Here is a 20,965-nt window from a genome sequence, read left to right as displayed (position 1 = left end):
AAGCCACAATGAAAGAAAGCAGACTGCCGCACATAATCAGCGCTCACTGTTAGTGCTAATAGCAGAATTCTGCATAGGCGAGCAGTGGTTAGTTGGAACGTGACCGCCAGAGGGCACCTCATACTCTGTGGCATGCCGCTGCAAGAAAAGAATGATAAAACTCCATACCAGTGCACGAATAAGATTATCTAGTTAATGAAGTATATTATATAAACAGCGAAGGAACTAGAAATCACTAGCATCCGCACAGCATAAGACAATGAAGTAAATATGTAAGGCATTCTATACTAGGTGAAACTATCAACGAACTAGTGACAAGAGGCTTTCAGTGATTAAAGTAAAACATTGTCAAACAAAACAAAGTAGGCATTGGGCACGAAATCACTGCCAACAAAGTAGGCATTCAGCACGAAATCACTGCCAGTTAAGCAGCTTTGTTGGTTCTTTCTTTTTTTGATTTATAAATTTCAAGCACCTCTAAGAAATTAAGATCAAGGCATTTTCCACCCTTTGGAGAATACCCATACTATTCTCAATGTTCCCTATAGATTGACCAGTTTCAGACAAAAGCAGACACAACGAAGTTTCGTTCCGTGGCTGTGCATGTTTTTTAGCGCACTGTAAGTGCACGTGACATCATTTAAAAAAAAGCCGTTAGCTACCGCAGTCTGTTTTAAAATGCTGAGTTCTTTATGGACGAGGGTGAGTCAAATGAAAACCTTAAATTTGTAATAACAAATGGAAATTTTGCACCGTTATCCTGTAAATTGGTAAGCGTGCTACAAACAGCGTGAAGAATGGCCTGTAGGTGGCAGCATAGTGCAGATGCACACATACCGTCGCAGTGTCAGTATAATGATGGCCACCCCACTTGCGACTTGCACCAGGAAAGAACAGCGTTCTGTTATTCGGATTTTGCGTAGTGAAGGTGTGAAATCTATTGAAATTCATCGACGAATGAAGGTTCAGTACGGTGATGCATATTTGTCACAGCAGCAAGTCTACGAATGGAGTAGGAAGTTCGCAAATGGTGTGACTTCAGTGGAAGATGCTCCTCGTCCAGGTCAGGCACAACGAGTTGTGACTCCACAGAACATTGCAACAGTTGAAGCCATAGTGAAGGAAAACTGCCGAGTGACACTGAATGACATTGCAACATGTTTACAGATTAGTCATGGGTCAACACACCACATTGTGCATGATGTGCTCCAGTTTCACAAAGTGTCTGCAAGATGGTTGCCATGGCAGCTGACTCCTGAAATGAGAGAACAACTTGTTGATGCTTGTGAAGAACTTCCTTGGCACTTTGAACAAGAAGGTGATGGCTTCCTTGCAAGAATCGTTACTGGGGACGAAACCTGGGTTCATTTCCACCAACTGGAAACGAAGAGAGTGAGCAAGAAATGGCGCCATTCCTCATCACCAAAACCAAAGAAGTTTCGAACAGAACTATCAGCAGGGAAGGTTATGCTGACTCTCTTTTGGTACGAAAAAGGCATCATTTTGGAGCATTACATGCCTAGCTCTAAAGAAGAGAAACTTGTTAACATCGAGTATAGATTTAAGTGTCAGGAAGCCGTTTCTGAAAGTATTTGTATGGAGTGTAGCCATGTATGGAAGTGAAACATGGACGATAAATAGTTTGGACAAGAAGAGAATAGAAGCTTTTGAAATGTGGTGCTACAGAAGAATGCTGAAGATTAGATGGGTAGATCACGTAACTAATGAGGAGGTATTGAACAGAATTGGGGAGAAGAGGAGTTTGTGGTACAACTTAACAAGAAGAAGGGACCGGTTGGTAGGACATGTTCTGAGGCATCAAGGGATCACAAATTTAGCATTGTAGGGCAGCGTGGAGGGTATAAATCGTAGAGGGAGACCGAGAGATGAATACATTAAGCAGATTCAGAAGGATATAGGGTGCAGTAGGTACTGGGAGATGAAGAAGCTTGCACAGGATAGAGTAGTATGGAGAGCTGCATCAAACTAGTCTCAGGACTGAAGACGACGACAACAACAACAACAACAACATGCCTAGAGGGACCACTGTGACCAGTGCATCACACACAGATCTAAAAAATCATCTGCAGCCTGCAATCAAATCAAAACAAGGATTGCTGTCAGCAGGTGTCCTTTTGCAACATGACAGTGCAAGGCCCGACACTGCCCGTACAACAGTTGCAGCAATCACAGACCTGCATTTTGAGTGTCTTCCTCATCTACCATACTCACCAGACCTTGCCCAAAGTGATTTCCGTATGTTTGGACCAGTCAAAGACGCAATGGGAGGAAAAAAGTTGCGTTCTGATGAGATACGCCACGCGGTGCATGAGTGGTTGCGTGGACTACCAAAAGAATTTTTTTCTAAAGGAATTTATGCACTTTGTATGCGCTGGATTACTTGCATTGAGAGTGGGGGAGATTATGTTGAAAAGTGATACAGCTTTGTACCACTTCTGCACAATAAATAATATTTAAAAAAATATTTAAGGTTTTCATTTGACTCACTCTTGTATTTCACATTTGTCCAAAGGTAGGCGAAGGAGCCGGTGAATCATGGAGGTGAAGAAGGCCTTTTGGTATCTGGGAGGGTGGCATGAGCTGTCATTGATGATACTATCTGTACAAGTAGTTTTCTAAAAATCGAAAACTTACATGTGTTGTCAACTTTCCTAATAGTAAGGTCAAGGTAGTTAATGGAGTCCTCTTTTTAACTTCAGTAGTAAAATTATTTTTGGGCACATGCGTTGACCTCACTGATGTCACCTTCTATCAGTAATAAAAGTCATCATCATACCGTTTATAATAAATCGTTTTATCTTTTAGCTGTGGAAACTTGGCAAAAAAATTTACATTCTTAATTGTTCACAAAAATATCTGCTAGAGTACCAGCTAGACTATTACCCATCCCAAGCGCATCTCTTTGATTATATATTATGTCATTGAAGGTAAAAAAATTGTAAGCTAAGACAAGTTGTAGAAATTCACAACTCTGCATCTTGTTATAGGATAGGAGAGTACATCTAATATTGTCAGTAGTCTCTTTTACTAGGACATCACTGTAGAGTGTTTTTACATCCAAGAGGCTAATGTTTCATTATTTGGTGTATATTGATTGCATTTGCTAACTCCAAACTATTTTTTACCTCAAATAATTATTGAACATGTAAACCGGTTTAAGTTTATTATTAAGAAACTTATTTAATTTATAACATGGTGATGATATATTGTTCACAATTGGACAAACTGGATTTCCATCTTTGTGAATCTTAACTTTAGATCTAAACTGGAGAAGTTTGACATTCATAATTTCAAGTGACCTCTTTTCGTATTCATTAAGAAGAAAGTGGGAGCTGTCAGTCTTTCTCTGGAAACTGGTCTGAAACTTCTCTGTTGGGTCTTAGTGAATCTTTGTAATATCGTTTAATGCAAAAAGAAAAATACATTTTCCTAATGTAGTCATCTTCATATATAAGAACTGTCGTGTTCCCCTTGTTAGGTCGAGTGATCATCGCTTTCTCCTTCTCTAACATGGTATTGAGACCCTTGAAAATACCACTCTCGTGATTCAAAAAATTGAACCATTTTGAACAGACAAAGCATTATTGACCTTAAAAGCTGTGTCTGCAATTTCTAATTTCGTCATCCCAGCCAGTTAGAATGCCATTTTAGTTTAAACTATTACGCGTTTAATATTTGCCTAACATGTGGAGTGATATGTTGTAAGCCTTTAGTCATGTTCTGTATCATTGCTTTTTATTACTGTAATGCCTCTTATACCTTATAAGCCCGTTACAGACTTTGCCAGTTATAACCCCCTTTATTTTAAGATGTTCAATTAATCATCGAAGAATAAGTGTATGCCTACAGTAGCGACATCTGGTGAACTTGCAACACAATCATCTTGTGGCTATTCTACAGCAGTTTGTTTTGAACAGTAGTGCTGCTGACAAGATAATTCTTGCATGTGCTGTTATTTATACATGGGTCATTCCATATCAAATCACCCAATAAAAAATAAATTTTACACCCACCTCCTTAGATTTTCATGAAATTTGGCTCAAATGGGTCTAATACCATCCTGACAACACCTGTAAATTTTTTTTGCTGTATCTCTTATAGTTTTTTTTTATAAATTTTTAAAGTTTTTATGTTTAGCGTTTTCCGAACCTTTGGAAATGGTAAATTTAATTTTTATTCAAAACTTTAAAATTGCTTATCTTAAAAACTCTTTTAGATAACATCATGAATTTTTGCAGCAAGTTTATTTATTATATATATTTGAAGATAAAAATGATACTATTAAAATATATTAATATTTTCTATGAAAAAAAAATATATATATTTTTTCTTTTTTTAACAGATGTTTTGTTTTATAAGAATTGCAATATCTAGAGTCTCAGACCTGATAGAATGCTCAAATTTGTTTTAATTTACTCTTAAACATATAGGCTACTTGATAAAACAAAAATAATGATGGCTTTTTAACATGTTTATTAATTATAGTAGATTACATTAGAATTATGTACAAAGATAGTGGTCTTACAACACTTATGTATAACCCAACTGATTGCTTGAAACATTGAATTTTTTGAGTAATTTTGTCTTTTTAATAAACATTAATGCTGATTCAAACTGTTTTTCCACTTCATCCAAGAGCTTTCAGTTCTTTTGATACAGTCTTTTTTGAAGTAATACATTCTTCCAGTGCTGCTTGATTGAGGTGTTTCTACTACACAGACTACGTGCTCCAAAGGCACTATGCAAGAATCTTCTCTTTCAGGCCAATAAAATGATGCAGCTGGTCCTGAAGGATGTAGAAATAGAATTTCTGCATCTTCTTCATCATTGAATATTGTTTTTACCTGTCCAAAGTACCAGTTACCATCATGATTTCCATGGTTCAACACAAACCCAATCAGAAGAAGAATGGAAAGAAAAGACTAAGGAGGGTTTTACACTATCTGTAGTCTTTCTAATTTCAAGGTTGTTTGTTGGAAGTGGTTTGAAGTTATGAAAACTTCTTGTTCCAGGAATGGTTCGGGTTGCTGAAAAAACATTTCTCTAGTTTAAACCATAGCAAATCAGCTTCTTTTTTGTCAATAAAGTGAAAATGAATGTTTTCAATATTTTTTTCACAAAACTTGTACACATCGATTGCTGTCATTATTTGTTCTTCATCTGAAAGCTGTAGACTGGCTTTCCTTAAAATTTTTTTAATAGTTCCTCCTAGGCCATCACAAATTGACTTCCCATGACTTGTTGCAAAAAAGAGTGTTGGGGCTTCAAATTAAAGTCTCTCAAGTGTTCAGTCAAATTTTTAAAACTGTTTCTATTTTTGTACTGCCCAGCACAACCATCTGTAAAGTAGTGAACTGAGTCAATGTCAGTATGATGTAATGACAGCCACTTTGTAATTTCTTTTTGTACAAAGTTAACAAAACCAGTGTCATGGTCTTGGTCATCACTAATAAAACAGTGGTTGGAAACAAAAACATTGTTTTCCTCATTTCCTAGGAAAACTCCAACTGGGTGTAGAGTACAACCACCTCTATTACAGTGGTAACTTTGGATCTCATTTTGTATAACAAAGGAATAATTTTCACTGAAATCCATCACAATAATTGCTGTTTTGGGTGGTGGGTCTTCTTTCAATCTTTTAAAGGCTGCTGATTGAGATTTTGCTATAAATGAGTGCGGGATGAGCTTTTTCAATGACCTAACCAATAAAGAAATGTAGTCTTCAATACTGATAGACTGTTTGATCATTTCTGCCCTGTCTGTGTTAACCCACTGACTGATTACAATTTCTTCTTCTAAATCATAATCTTCACTTAGTTTTTCAGTTAAGTACTCAGTTAGTGCAGCATTTGCAGGACAGCTGTCGCAATGATGTAGCATGCAGTTTTGGTTTTCCGTGTTGCACACAAGCATCTTAATTAGGTCTTTATAAGATTCTTCAATTTTCACAGCATCCAATAATAGTTTAACATTCTGGTGGATACTGCATACACATACAGTGTGTGTGCCTGCAGCACCAGCAAGGATACACCATTTAGGTCTCAAGAAACTAAATTTTGAAAATCCTACTTCTACCTCGGGATTATCCCATTTGAAAGAATAATTGAGTTCTCTCAAGTTACACAAAATGAGTCTTTTTTGCATGTACACATTTTTTTGAACACTTACTTTGTCTTTTGTTCCAGGTAGCACTCTGGAACTTACATCCTTTTCATAAAAATCTGTTACAAGTCATACTGTATTTTCAGAAAGAGTTTTACCTTTTTTTGGACCAGGAGTTTCCAAAATACCCTTTTCAGATTTTAGCTTTCTAGCTTGTCGCACCATGTACTCACTTGCATTAAATTCTTTCATCACTTTATTTCGACTCCAAGAATCTGGAGCCAAGGTCAGAATCTGGATTTTTCTAGACCTCCAACAGATGACATCTTCTCTTTCATAAGAGAAATCATTACATCAAAATCCTTTGCTTTTTCAACCACACTTGTATCTTCTTTATCATCATCAGAACTTGGTGCATCATATTTTAATGCTTTTGAAACCGTCTTTTTTGCAGTCTTTTCAATACTACTAACCTTCCTTTTAAAATAAGACCCTTTACTTTGTTCTGACAAGCCATGAAACTTTATCGGTGTTAAACCTAAATTATCAAGAGCAATGTTTGTTTGTACGAGGGATTCATTTCTGGATTCCAATGATTCTAATTCAACCATTACTTCATCATCTGTTTCACTTTCATTGACTTCAACTCTTAATTTTTCCTCACAAAAGTTACAGCATGTTGAGCAAAGCTTTTGTCCAGGTTTTATGCTACTATTTTTTGTCAGTAATTGTTTAGAAAGATCCAAGCCTACACTTCTCAACGACTTTTGATGGGCTTTTTGTGTTTTTTTAGTGGGTCTATACATGTTGTTTGATCTTTTCAAAAACATTTAAAAAGTAGTAGCTGTGGTGTGAACATATATTCTTAAATTCACACAGATTAATTCCAGATCGTAAGTGGATCAAATTTTTTTTCTTCCTCACTCAATTCAGGCACTGGTTGTAACTTTTTTGAAGGTGTGTAGGTTGTTTGGAAACAGTCAGATTTTTTAAATAACCCTACGCTACAGGTTTGAATATCTGACATACTGATTTCACTTTTGGTCTGATTACTGTTCTGGTTTCTTTTATAGGATATTGGAAAAGAATCTCTGTAAACTAAGTAACAGTACTTACTGAAAGTTCGAATAAACTTAATAAAATACTATCCAAGCACTATTTAACACTAATAATTTTTTACTTCAAAACACAGGAATAACAAAACAAAATCCAAGCATACATTGTTACTCCAAGAAGACAAAAACTTATTTTTGGTGTCTAAGACACTTGGTACTTTTTATTTTTAAAATATAATTAATATTATTTAAAAAAATTAGATAACTATTGAACAGTTTAAAAAGCCAACATAATTTTTCTTTTATCTAATAGCCTATACAGTTAAGAGTATTTTAAAACAAATTTGAGCTTTCTATCAGGTCTGAGACTCTAGATATTGCAGTTTTTGTAAAACTAAACAAAAAAAAAAACATAACTACTTGTAATTTTTTTTCATTTGGAAGATTTTTATATATCTTTATGGTAATTTTTTTAACATTTAGATATAATACACAAACTTATTCCAAAATTTCATACTGATGTCTTGAGTATTCTTTAACATACAAATTTTTTTAGTTGTGAGGACACGTTTAAGTTACGATTTCCGACTGCTGAAACAACGCCAAATCTAAAACCTTTAAAAATTTATAAAAGAAAAACTATAAGAGATAGAGCAAAAAATTTTACAAGTGCTTTCAGGATGATAAAAGAAGTAATTGTACAAAGTTTCATCAAAATCTGACATGGTTGGTGTCAAGGCCTGAGTGACTTGACATGGAATGACCTGCATATTTGATGATGCTGGTACTAATTTTGTGTTTAACATTTGACAATGCCACTCAGGCTGCAGTATGTTAAGACATGTTTCCATAAAACAGATATGCCTGTTCATACTTAAAGTGCACAAATATACCTGTATGTCAGTAGTACTTTTCATTATGGGCTATTGTATTTCTTTAAGCTGCTAGTGTATTTATGTTTTCCCATATTTTGCTGCAGATCTGAAAATGGTCATTAAAGACCGAAACTTGTAATCTGATGAAAAAAAAATTGTGACCATAGACATAAAGTAACGGAAATTTACTTTGTAAAAGTCTTCATTCTTGAGAGGTTAGCTTCACTGCAAATACTCCCGAGCTCTTCTTCTTTGTTTCTGTACAAATCTCACTATGTAATGTGCGAAATAAATTCCAGGTATAAATTTTCCACGAAATTGCTTTATTTGCACACGAGATGTTTGGTGGTGAAAATATGTAAAGTAAGTTCTCTATGCTGTGCTGTTGATGGTTGGTAACAAACTGCTCTCCTCCTCTGCGCTAATCACTGGTATTTCAATGATTTACAACAATCACTGACACTGAGAATTTACAAGAAATGACAAAAATGTGTAACAAAACTAATTCACGCACATCAAAAAATAACTAAAATAATGCTTTGCAATTTTGTGTGGATGCAGACATAATTTCACTAAGAATTCTGAAGTAACTTCAAAGTTTCCGGAAAATGACAATACATATTGCATTTTAGTTAATGACAGTTGAAAGAACGAAAAATATTCCTACCGTGTGTAGGCATTCCAAATATTGTGCTTATCAAAATAGTAAATCGGCTTTGTACATCTCCATCAACACCTTGAAATAAAACAGTTCCTTGGGCAGCCTTTGTCACCCCCCTGAGAGACTACATTTTTTCTATGCTTAATTAATTGTTTAATGTACAATGCTAGACCTGTCAAAGACCTACTCTTCTTCTCCCTACTCCTGCACTTCTTTGCTGCCAAATCTTCAACCAAAATCGCCCTAATTCCAAGATTGAACCCTGTCTCTTCCAGTTCATACCATCATCCAACCATGATCCTCCCCAACCTACCACCTAACCACCTACTCATCACCTGTAGGAATTTCTTACCTCCAACTTCGCCTCACCATCCTTCCCCACATCCCTTCCTCAGGACACCAACCTTGTAATAGAAGAAAGAAAAGCCATAAACAACATCAAAACAGATGCTGACCTAATCATTGTACCTGCAGACAAAGTTTCCATCACTGTTGTCATGAATCACATTGACTAGCTGCAGAAGACCTCCGCCAATTATCTGATTATTCCACCTATAAAGTCTGCCGGGATGATCCCATCCCAGACGTCCAACACGAAACTCCAGTCCCTTCTTAAAGCCTTAGGTCCTTCCCAGAACATTTCCCCCAAGTCCATTTCCCTCCTCACCCCTATGACACCCCTGCATGCCCACTTTGTTTCCCAAAATCCACAAACACAATAATCCTGTACACCCCATTGCGGCTGGTTATTGTGCTGCAAATGAAAGAATTTTTGCCCTCGTTTACCAACAGCCACAATCAGTTGCCCGTAATTTAGCCTCCCACGTCATCGACACAATCACTTCCTTCACTGAATCCACCATCCCCACTTCTTTACCTCCCGGGTCTTTACTTGTCACTGTTGACACCACCTTCCTATACACCAACATCCCTCATTCCCACGGTCTTACCGCTATTGAACACTACCTTTCCTAATGTCCTTTAGACTCCAAACCCACAACCTCATTTCTTATGCGCCTTACTAACTTTATCCTAATGCAAAAAGACTTCTCATTTGAAGGGAAGGTATATAAACAAATTGGTGGCACAGACATGGGCACTTGCATGGCACCCTCCTATGCCAACCATCAGAGGAGTCCTTCCTAGCCTCCCAGAACATCAAACCATAATCTGCTTTAGGTTCATTGATGATATCTTCATGATCTGGACTCTAGGCCAAGACACCCTATCTTTGTTCCTTCACAACCTCAACAACTTCTCTCCCATCCGCTTCACTTCTCTCCTCAACCCGGCCTAGATGCTGACCACCTCCTCTCTGATGGCTTTGTCTGCACCTCTGTTCATATTAAACCTACTAATCATCAACAGCACTTGCATTTTGACAGCTGCCATCTCTTTCACAACAAAAAAAATCCTTCTCATACAGCCTGGCCACCCGAAGATAGCATATCTGTAGTGACAAAATCTCCTTTATTCAGTGTGCTGTGGGTCTCACCAAGTACTTCACAGACAGCCACTATCCCCCAGACGTAGTCTGCAAACAGATCTCTTGTACCATTTCTCATCACACCCCCAGTCCACCCACCACCCCCAGGAACCAGCCACAAAAGAGCGTCGGAGTGTCCCATTCATCACCCGGTACCACCCCAGACTGGAACAGCTGAACCACATCCTTCGCCAAGGCTTGGATTACCTAGTATCATGCCCTGATATGAGGGACATCCTACCAGAGATACTTCCCAACCCTCCTAAAACGGTGTTCGTCACCCACCCAACCTTCTAGTCCTTCCCTGCGTCACTCCCAATCCCAACCCCGTGCCACAAGAACCATATCCCTGTGGAAGACACAGATGCAGAACCTGCCCAATCCACTAACCCAGCACTTCCTATTCCAGTCCTGTCACAGGTTTATCTTACCTCACCAGGGGCCAGGCCACCTGTGAAAGCAGCCATGTCATTTGCCAGCTCTGCTGCAATAATTGCACAGCATTTTATGTTATGATTACCAACCGTCAACCAGGATGAACGGTACTAACCAACTGTCCACCAGGATGAGCTGCCACCAGCAAACTGGCCAGGAGCAAAGTAGACCACCCTTAGCAACAACATGCAGCTGATCATCAGACACTTGATTTTAATGGCTACTGTGCCATCTGGATCCTTCCCTCCACCATCAGCTTTTCTGAACTACTCTGATGTGAGTTATCCTTACTACACATACTCCTCCGCCGTAATTATTCTGGGCTCGACCTGTGGTAACGTACTGTGCCCACACCTGCCACCCAATTCAAATTGTTTGTAAACACTTTCATGGCATCTAAAAGATGGATAGGTTTTTCGTGTTCCTCTATAATTGCCTCCATTCCAGGTGAGTTTCTTTGAACAATAAGGAAGGGGTCTTGGAGTAGTTGTTGCTTCCCCCCACCCCCGACCAAAAAAAAAAAAAAATAAAAATAATAATAATAATAATAATAATAATAATAATAATAATAATAATTTGCACTCACAAATTGTGAGATTCATATCATTACTGATAGTGTCATGTTCTATATGTTATAGAACAAGACAGCTACAACTTATTAAATTGAGGTCATTTGGTGTTCAACAGCTTCTATTTACACTTTTCCTCCAACATAATGTTCCGGAAATGGCATAAAAAATGAATGTAACGTAACTGAAAGTGAATAACAACCCATGGCGCGCTAAGTGCTAGTGTGCAGTGCTCTAAATAAGTTTAAACATGTCCACACTTAAGTTGGATGGGTGCTGTGACACTAAGAAATGGTATACGCACACTTTTAGAATAAAAGGCAAGAAGCAGGAGAGCGCATTAAAATTTTTTGATGTGAAAATTATTGCAGATACATTTCCATTTAAAATTTTTCACTTCACTTTTATTTATTACCACCTAAGTTTGTAATATTATGGGCTGCTTTCAGAATAGTCATTATCTTATCTTCTTTTTGCAGGTGAAAAGGAAGAGAGCAACAAAACGTGGCTACAAAGCACTTAAAGAGATAAGGAAATATCAGAGATCAACTCAACTAGTGATACCAAAGACACCATTTGTCCGTTTGATTAAAGAGATTTTGATGACTGTTTCAAGAGAAACCAATGTTAGCAGGTATAGTTTCAAACCTGAACTAAGTAACTACGAATAGAATCGTTAACTTGTAAATTGTTCTTATAATGAGATAACTCATGAGTTACAGGCATAACATAACACCATCATTATATAGTGCATTTAATGTTGATGATAGAATTTCTGTTTTTGATTAACAGTTTTAAAGAATGATTTTCTGCATATATCAGTTGTACTTTATAGGTTTAATGCCACAGTTGAAGAAACCTTTGCCATTAAGACTGTATAGCACCTTAGTTTCCTCAAAATCATTATTTCAAGCTCTTGTTTTATGAAAATCCTTGTTAATGATTGTCACCATTAGGCACAAGAAAAGCAGCTTTTGTATACATGTCTTCCCACAAGCTCTGTAGGGCTTGCAGTTGACATATCTGAGCATAGTTCCCAGTGCAGTGCGCGTGTTGTTGTGCGAACAACTATGGCAGTTGTCCGACCTATAGCGGGCCCTTCAAAGTTGGTGTGTGTGACTTCAAATGGTTTCAGTGATGGTACTCTTTCAGCTGATAATGGAGTTTCTGTTTGTTGAACAAAGTGATCCTTCACAATCTGCAAAGTAGGTAGCAGTTTAGAACATTTTTAATTGCCTGTTGAGCTCGAAGAATCCAGCATTCTGTTCTCAGTTCAGATAACACTATGTTTAAGATGATGCAGGCGAATATGAGCCTGCTGAATCAGTAAGCTGGTGAATTAATGGTGTCCATCGAGAATAATTGGGTGGTGATTCTGCAAACTGCAGATGTCCACTGAAATGAAGCAGACCATTATTCAAGAATGGATTGAAATGAGATATCTTAGAATTTTGTGGCAGAGGCAAGTTCTTGTGCAGAGTTTGCAGTTGAGCTGAGAAATGTTTAGCAACCTGAATCCAGTAAGTACATGCTTCGTGTAAGTCTGATGCTGTCAGGTATCTGGATGTACAATTTCCTTTCATTAACTGCTGTTTAAAGTGAAGTATTCTTGCTGTGACACATAACAGCTTGTAGTAATTACGATATTGTACAGCTGTTAAAATAGATAGTATTGTTTTTACCACGAAGACTTGATATGTTAATTTCTTCTTTACTTCCAAGGAACGGTCTTTTGTCTGTATAAATTATGGCCATTTTGTTTGGTTCTTTATTAATCAAGCAGGCCAATGGACCCATATAATAGCCTGCTGACGATTGTCTGCTGGGCTTTCCTCGCCAGGTAAGTATCCCCACTGTGATAGCTTCACTAGTTCTTGCATTTCCATAATACGGTTTGGCACACAGTCTCTCATCAGTTAGGGTCATGTTGTATCCATGCTAAGGCTACAGCTGAGTCAGTTCACAGTGTTGTACGACTTGCATTTTAGCTCGTGGTCTCACAGAAATAATGAAGTAATCTTGATTCAAGAAATATTGATAGAAGTTCCAATCACAGAAGAGTTATTCTCTTGATGGGAGCTAGTATGTTTTTGCTGCAGACTATGCATCTATGTGAGATGCGTAAAGGTCCGCTCTGCAGGCCTTTTGTGATGTGTCAGAAAATCATAGATTTCTGATTCAGTTTCTTCAGAAACACCAACCCATTTGGGCATGTCTGTGTGCGAACATGATGGCAAAGTTGATACCCACCTTTGCCAGCGTTTGTCAAGATCAAGAGGTAAGAGCTTATATAGTTCAATTCTTCTTGGCCAAATTTCCTGGAAAATTATTTTTGCAGTGAGGAATCCAGATGACGACAGACCCAGTGGATCATAGAATCAGATAGTGCTGTGGAGTACTTCTCACTTAGTGGCAGGATGTTTGTGATATTATGATTACAGTGTTGTGAACAGTACTGAACGAGGCAGTCTGCGTGTTCAGTGGAATCCTAGCACCTCCATATCTGTAATGTTTACAACAAATTCTGATTACCGTATTTCAGTCATTTGGCTCGAGTTTGTGGCCCACTTCGCCATGGTAGACTGATGTGTCTCATGTTTGCTGTAAGCCCACAGTAGAAATTCCGGCATTGGCATCTTCAGCACCAGCTACAAAATCGTACATAAACGTGTTATATTCAACAAGTAAAGAGGCTTGAGAAAAATTCGTTTTGTGTGTTGTAACAAGTTCCTTCAGTGTTACTGCAAGGAGAAATGGGTTGGCCAATTGTAGTATAATTTCCTTATTGATATATGATTACTTTAAACCAAACAAATTCCCTGTGAGACTTTTCTGTAGAAATGCTTGTTTGATATGGGCAATTAAGGTTACCAGATATAGACAAAATCTCAATAATACCAAAACAATACAAGGAATTAAATTGAGGACCCATTTTAAAGAGTCTTTCAGTGAATGTACAAGTACCTCCTCATGTGACAAACCATCAAATGCAATCCTCATTTTGATGAACCCTAACTTTTGTTTCTTTACTGCAAAATGTGATAAGTAAAATGTGTTACTTGATGTCTGTCCAAGGATGGTGACCTCCACATCTCTTTTTATGGGGACTGTCATTCATGTCTTCGTAAATGTGTTTCAGATTTCTGACTTCATGAATTGTTTCTCCACTGAAATAAATCTTTTCCCCTGCTTTCTGAAGATTATTAGGAACCATAACATTGGGTTTTCAGCAGAAAGAAACCACCCTTCTATTATCTTCAGCGCAGTACGATTTTAATAAATATTGCAGTAAGACCAATTCCTTTGGATCAGAGTTATTTTTGGTTAACTGTGATCCCCAGTTTCTAAATTCAAGAAACATTCTAGGACATCATCTGTGGGTGTTGCTGTGTCTATAAACTGTTGTAGTTTGCTATCACAAGGTTTGCCATGGTGCTTGACTTACTCCCAGTAAGAATCCAACCTAGGATGGAAGATATCAGTGCAATGGATGATGATAGTTGAATCGAAAGGGAATCTGTAATGATTTTCCATTAGTAATCTGATCCTATAAGGATCTTGATGGGAAGACATTCTTCATTATCCTTGGGGGGGTCTGCTAACTGAAGTCTCTAGGTGTGCAGTAGTTTCCTTATATTGGAATGTACAGTTAGGTGTGTGGCAAATGAGTATATGCTTTCAAATGCAGTCACAGACTTTTTTGTAATTTGTCCAGACCCCCTTCAAAGTGAGTACTATGGGGCTTTAATGTTGTGGATGGCATTTCAGCAGCAATGAGAGAGAGGTCATGATGATCTGTTGTTTGTAAACCTAGCTTATCAGTGGGGGACTTGGAAATGAAGCTCAACTGACTACTGCCATCCAGAACACAGAAAGTCTGGTTAATTGTCTGCTTCACTGACCTCAGCTGGAGCTGTCTGAAGATAAGTAAAATTTGTTGAACTTAATATCGATTTTTCCAACAGAATATTGGTAACTTGTTGAGAAGATGAAATGGAGGTAGCAGTACCAGTATCAGTATAAGTACAGATAGCTTCGTGAGGATGTTTCTTGTACCTAGAACATTAGGCCTGACTTTCTTAAAGTGCTTTAACTTATCAATACTTGTTGACTATAAGTTCCTTTGTTGCAGTCGTGGGCCCAGTGAATGCAAGTTGTGTGAAATATACAGTATAGTTCTTCTTGTCTAGGTTTTTGTGAGTTTTTAGCTCTCTATGAGTTTTCGAGTTGTGTCTGCAGTGGGTGTGAAGTTAGAGGATAACAGGTGTTACCAGTGAATCTTTTGTGCAGTAAGAGCACCGTGAACTGCTTGTACTGAAAAGTTCAGTAATTTCACTACATCTCCATATAATATTTTGGTTCTTCTAGCATGAATAACCCATTTCTGACACATTTCAGCCCACAGAGTTTTCATAGTGACAACTATACTGTATGGTACGATGACTTCTTCGAGGGCACTCATTGCCTTCAGGAATGTCAAGTTCAGTCTTGTAGGAGTTGCTGACAGTACAAGTCTTGATGCATCAAAATAATTGAGATGTGCCTTTGTATTTGTGGTTGCTGTTTCCACACTAATTGAGTAAATTTTCTTTGTTTCCACATTCGTGTTAGCTGTTCTAGGTATTCCATCTAACAACTACTTACTACTTCATTTCGCCTGACAGATGACCTCATAGGTAAACATGGTGGTCTTTGTCACTGTTTGGTTCAGATTGTCTGTATATCGCATTTAATTTTGTCTGTATATTGCTCACAGCTCGACATATCTTGGTCGCATTCAACATCGGGGACAAAATTGTACATGGCATCATGCTATGAAATGAGCTTCTGTAAAGTGTCTTGAAGACTTTCCCTATAGTGTTCAGAATTGTCAAACAGGCCTTTTTTTGGTCCTCTCCATAGCTTGTCTGTCTCTTTTTTAAAAAAGGTCTACAAACTACTGTTCTAAGTCTTCCAGCAATATGTCTTGCTGAAGATAGCTACAGCAAAATTGTTTATGAGTGCACTTTGTGAATTGCTTATATGTATGACAGAGAGTGTATTTGTAAGCAAAATATGAATGAAACTTTTGTTTACAAATCAGGTGTTCAGGGTGAAAGTTTCAGATGTGCCTTGGACATTGTTTGGAAGCAAGCAAATCATGCCATCGCATTATGTTGGCATGGACTTACCTTGTGATGATGAAGTCCAACATCGTCTCTTGTTTTCTGCAGCATGAAGTAAATTGTTAATTATTGAAATTGTGTAGGTCATGGGTAATAAACATTGTCAGGGTGTCTATTATTACAACAGGTGCTGAGTTTATAACTGTATGTTCCATTAAAGAAAAGCCACTCTAGTTGCTAGTAAGAACTTTAAGTTCACGACTGGTTCCAGCCTTAGATCAGGCCATTGTTTTCAAGAGAATCTACATACTTTAGTTTTCAGAGGAGTTATATTCAAACATGTTAGAAATTCCAAATTTGTGCTTTACCAATAAAGTGTAGAACAGCTGCAGTCGAGTGTAAAGTTACATCCTATAGCATTCAAAAGTTAAAGCACAGGAAACAGTAGAGGGTAGTAGCATAGCTTGGACACATTGTAAACTGCTAATAAAAGCATATTTACTGGTGTTTCTTGGTGGGCATAGCTCATCGAGCGGCTTTTGTTTGGTTTTTTTTTTAGGTGAATTTCTGTTTCTTCATATATGTTTATAAAATATCCCTTCTTCATAATATGGTGGATTACGAGATTGTTTTTGACACTGTGCACCATGGAACGATGTTTTGTATGAGGTGAGCTGCGACGGTGGGTTTACTACTTCATATGTTGGTCTCCCCCCCCCCCTTTGTGTGTGTGTGTGTGTGTGTGTGTGTGTGTGTGTGTGTGTGTGTGTGTGTGTGTGTGTGTGCGTGTGCGCGCGTGCGTGCGCGTGCTCTTTGTATCATATTTTAAAATTTTGTATTTGCCACCATTTTTGTGTAGGTCTTGTGTTATAATGTCGCATTTTAAAATATGTTACAATGAAGGTTAAGATTTATACCACAATGTGTACATTATGTTTTTTAAAAATGTTGCCGAGTCTACTTTTCTTCTGCCACAACCTGCTAATGAAGTGGAAAAAAGCTTGGATGTTTGTGAAATACACCCTGGAAAAAAGGCTATCACCCCAAGGTCATTCGTGAAATTATAAATTTCATTAGTCTAAAAGGAATGAATTGGCACGGAGAGAGGTACTGCGTGACAAACAGTTTGTGTTGCTTCTTCTCTGTGGCCAGTTTTGTATAGACTTGGCAAACTTAAAATAAAAAATAAATAAATAAATATCATCATCACATGTAAATGTCAACTTTCAATGTTTCATCTTTTAATACATGATATTACCACAACACAAGAATTACACCAAAACTGTGGCGTACACAAAGTGTGTCAGTGCACTGCCCTGACTGTGGGACTAGCAACATCAGACAAAACAGGAAGGAATTTAAAAATGCGGCACAAGGAACACACAGAATTAAAAAGAAAAATAGGATGTAAATGCACCGTTGGATCTCACATCATACAAAATAGTCATATGGTCCAGAATATCAAAATGAACCTTGTAACATTTCGTTTATGAAGAAAGGATGCTTTGTGGAGAAATTACACCCCCCTCCCCTGAGAAAATTACAAAGAAAAGACATTCACTGAACAATGCATACCTAGAAACACCAGTTTCTTGGACATCAGCAACCCTTTCATTGACAACTTCTTTCAGGTTCCTCCACAAGTTTGTTTGTGCATCTGGACGTTTGTAAACATGCTTGTGTAAGCAGTCCATGATGTGACCAAGCTATGGCAACACCTTCTATTGTTTCCTGTGTTTTTTAATTTTTGCATGCATTGGGAGTTTTCAAGCATGGATGGTTAAATGCTACTACAATAACCAATGTTCAAAACCTGCCACTAAGCACTCGCAGGTAGTGACCCAAGTCACTCAACTTGTCCACTCAACTATCCACTGCAACTATTCTAAGCATTTATGAAATCTAAAATTTACTTTTAACCTTTTATTGGTAAAGCACACATTTGAAATTTTTGACAAGTTAGGTTATAACTCTTCTGAAAGATAAAACATGACAATACTTGTAATGTATCAAACTGCAGTAACCAAGGGAGTGGAAGTGTTTGGTGTTTCCAGGGGAACCTTATCAAAGATTTATACTGCATGTATGGAAAGAAGAAGAAAACCATCCACTAAGTCACAACACAGATGAAAGTGTGTTTTGAGTGATTATGACAGAGGGTCATTGAAGAGGATTGTAGTTAAAAATAAGAGGACAACAGTTGCAAGTCATGCAGAATGAATGTGAACTTTGTCAGCAGCAAAATAACATGAAGGGCACTTCAGAAGCAGTGAATTGCCGGGTGAGCTGAAATAACAAACAGCTAATCAGTTATGGAAATGACCGTAACAGGAAAATGTGGTGATGCTGTGTTTAAAGTAGTCAGGGCCCCTGTTCACACATCTCATGTTGTTGAGGACTGGTATTGTGAGTGTGAGAGGGAATTTTTGCATCTCTGCTGGCCACAATAGTCACCAGATCGCAGTATTATTGACTCTCAGTGCTCGACTTTGGAGAGAAGGATGTATGTTCGCCATCCATCTCCATCATTATTATCTGACTTTCTATTTTGCAAAAAGAATTGAATAAGGTTCCCTTGAAAACATATGGGCATTTAACTTCTAAGAAAGGAGTATACAAACAGCTACTCCATACCATGAGAAATATTCAGTGATTGGGACAATGTGGTAGCAAATTGGTGGCATGTACCTATAAATCAAATATCATTGTTACGTGTTTTATCCTCCATCGCATCAGAATTTATCTATTTTGCACCAGCCTTCCTGTGTTGTATTTGACCATGAATGACACCTGTACAGTGTCCTCAGTATGTTGTGTCTGTTGCAGTCAGAACATTATTCTGTGTAGTTGGGAGTGAATTATGTCACAGCTTAATGAATGCAAACATGAGGAAATCATTGGTGCTTGAATGTGGGTGGTTCTATACCCAAGGTAGCCAAATTGTTTGGTATTTAAAGAGGCACCATATCAAAGATTTATAATGCATACAGGGAAAGTGGAAAAAGCATCATCTGCCAAGTCACAATGCACATGAAAGTTTGTGTTGAGTGATTGTGGTGGACATTCATTGAAGAGGATTGTGATGAGAAATAAAGAGGGCGACAACTGTAAAAGTTACTGTAGAACTGAATGTCGCACACACGAACCCTGTCAGCAACAAAACAGTATGAAGGCTGCTCAGAATTACATGGCAAGCTGGAATTCCAAAACCATTCATCAGTGCTGCAAATGCCAGGAAAAGGAAAATGTGGTGCCAAAGCCATAAATCGTGACTATGGAGCAATGTGAGACATTTATTTGGTTGAATGAGTCTTGTTTTGCACTATTCCTGACTTCTCGCTGAATTTATGTCTGAACAGTGAAAGATGGTGGGGGGTTTGGGTAGCCATATCATAGTATTCCATGGGCTCAGTGGTTACGCTGCACGGTCGCATTACTGCCCAGGATTGTGTGAACATTTGGCTCATTGGGTCCATCTCATGGTACAGTGTTTGTTTTCCAGTGGTGGTGATGTGTTCCAAGACAACAGGGCCTCTTTTAACGCAGTTCTTATTGTCCAGGACTGGCATTGTGAGGATGAGGATGAATTGTTGCATTCCCCTGGCCACCAGACACCAGATCTCAATATTATTGAGCCTTTTTTATCTACTTTGGAGAGAAGAGTACTTGATCACTATCCACCTCCATCACTGTTACATGAAGTTGCCACTATTCCGCAGGAAGAATGGTGTAAGATCCCCTTAAAAACCACACAGGATCTGTATTTATCTATACGGAGATGACTGGAAGCTGCTTTGAATACCAACGGTTTTCCTGCACCATGTTTGCCATGTTAGTGTGTTGTGCATGTGGTGGTGTTTCCATAATTTTGTCCCTCACCTGTACATTACAAGTGTCATTGCTTGTGTGAACTTCCTGATCCTCAGGCACGTTCCTCAAAGGGTTCAGTCTTGTCAGCAGTATGATTAACCATACAAATATGTTTCCTCTTTCTTCTACCCTCTCCCCCCCTCCTGAGGAGGAGGAGGAGGAGGTGCCATCGTAGGTGGCTTCGACTCTGCATCCTTCTGAAATAAATATGTCTGGATCACTTCATTATATGTAATATTTACAGCATAACTAATGTCCTCAGTAGCTTCCTGAATATTCTCTGCAGTATCTACAACAAAATAATAATCTTTAGTTCCACTGAACATTACAAAAGTATCATTGTCACATGTAATTCTCTGTACATCTCACTCACACCCCACGGCCTCAAAACAACACCCGTTAACACCCAGTGGGGTAGATACTGCTGTACCTAAGTCAGTATCACCGGTTTTGTTACTCACACACTCATTTATTTCAGTATAACATATATTCACTAAGTTCTACCATGTTACTACTTCCTGCATCCACGCAAGTCGTACCCTTTTGTCATCTTTCAAGCCTCTCCACAATTCTCATTTTCCTTATTGCCTGAGAAATATAATTGTGTGCGTTTTTAACCCACCACACATCTTATTCTTTCTACCTCTTTATCAGCATACTCTGTAGTAACTTTCTTGCGCAAAGCTCTCTTCTGTTCACAACCGTTAATCACTGTGCCTGTTCTGCTCTCATAGTCTTTATTTTCTGGGCTATATTTGTGTTGAATTGATCATAGCTGAACTAATT

General features: G+C 38.0%; 1 protein-coding gene across 2 annotated transcripts in view; it reads left to right on the top strand.

The window, feature by feature from the left end:
- LOC124797978 (histone H3-8-like) overlaps nt 1-20,965 on the top strand; it is a 99,366-nt gene that overhangs the window by 67,165 nt on the left and 11,236 nt on the right. For both annotated transcript variants that reach the window (XM_047261154.1, XM_047261155.1), the window contains exon 3: nt 11,684-11,838. In XM_047261154.1, coding sequence (XP_047117110.1) covers nt 11,684-11,838 — 155 coding nt within the window. The remainder of the gene's footprint in view (nt 1-11,683; nt 11,839-20,965) is intronic.

The sequence above is a fragment of the Schistocerca piceifrons genome, chromosome 5 (genome assembly GCF_021461385.2).
Source record: "Schistocerca piceifrons isolate TAMUIC-IGC-003096 chromosome 5, iqSchPice1.1, whole genome shotgun sequence".
NCBI classification, from domain to species: Eukaryota; Metazoa; Arthropoda; class Insecta; order Orthoptera; family Acrididae; genus Schistocerca; species Schistocerca piceifrons.
Note: the sequence above shows the minus strand (reverse complement) of the source record. Positions and strands in the feature narration are given on the sequence as shown.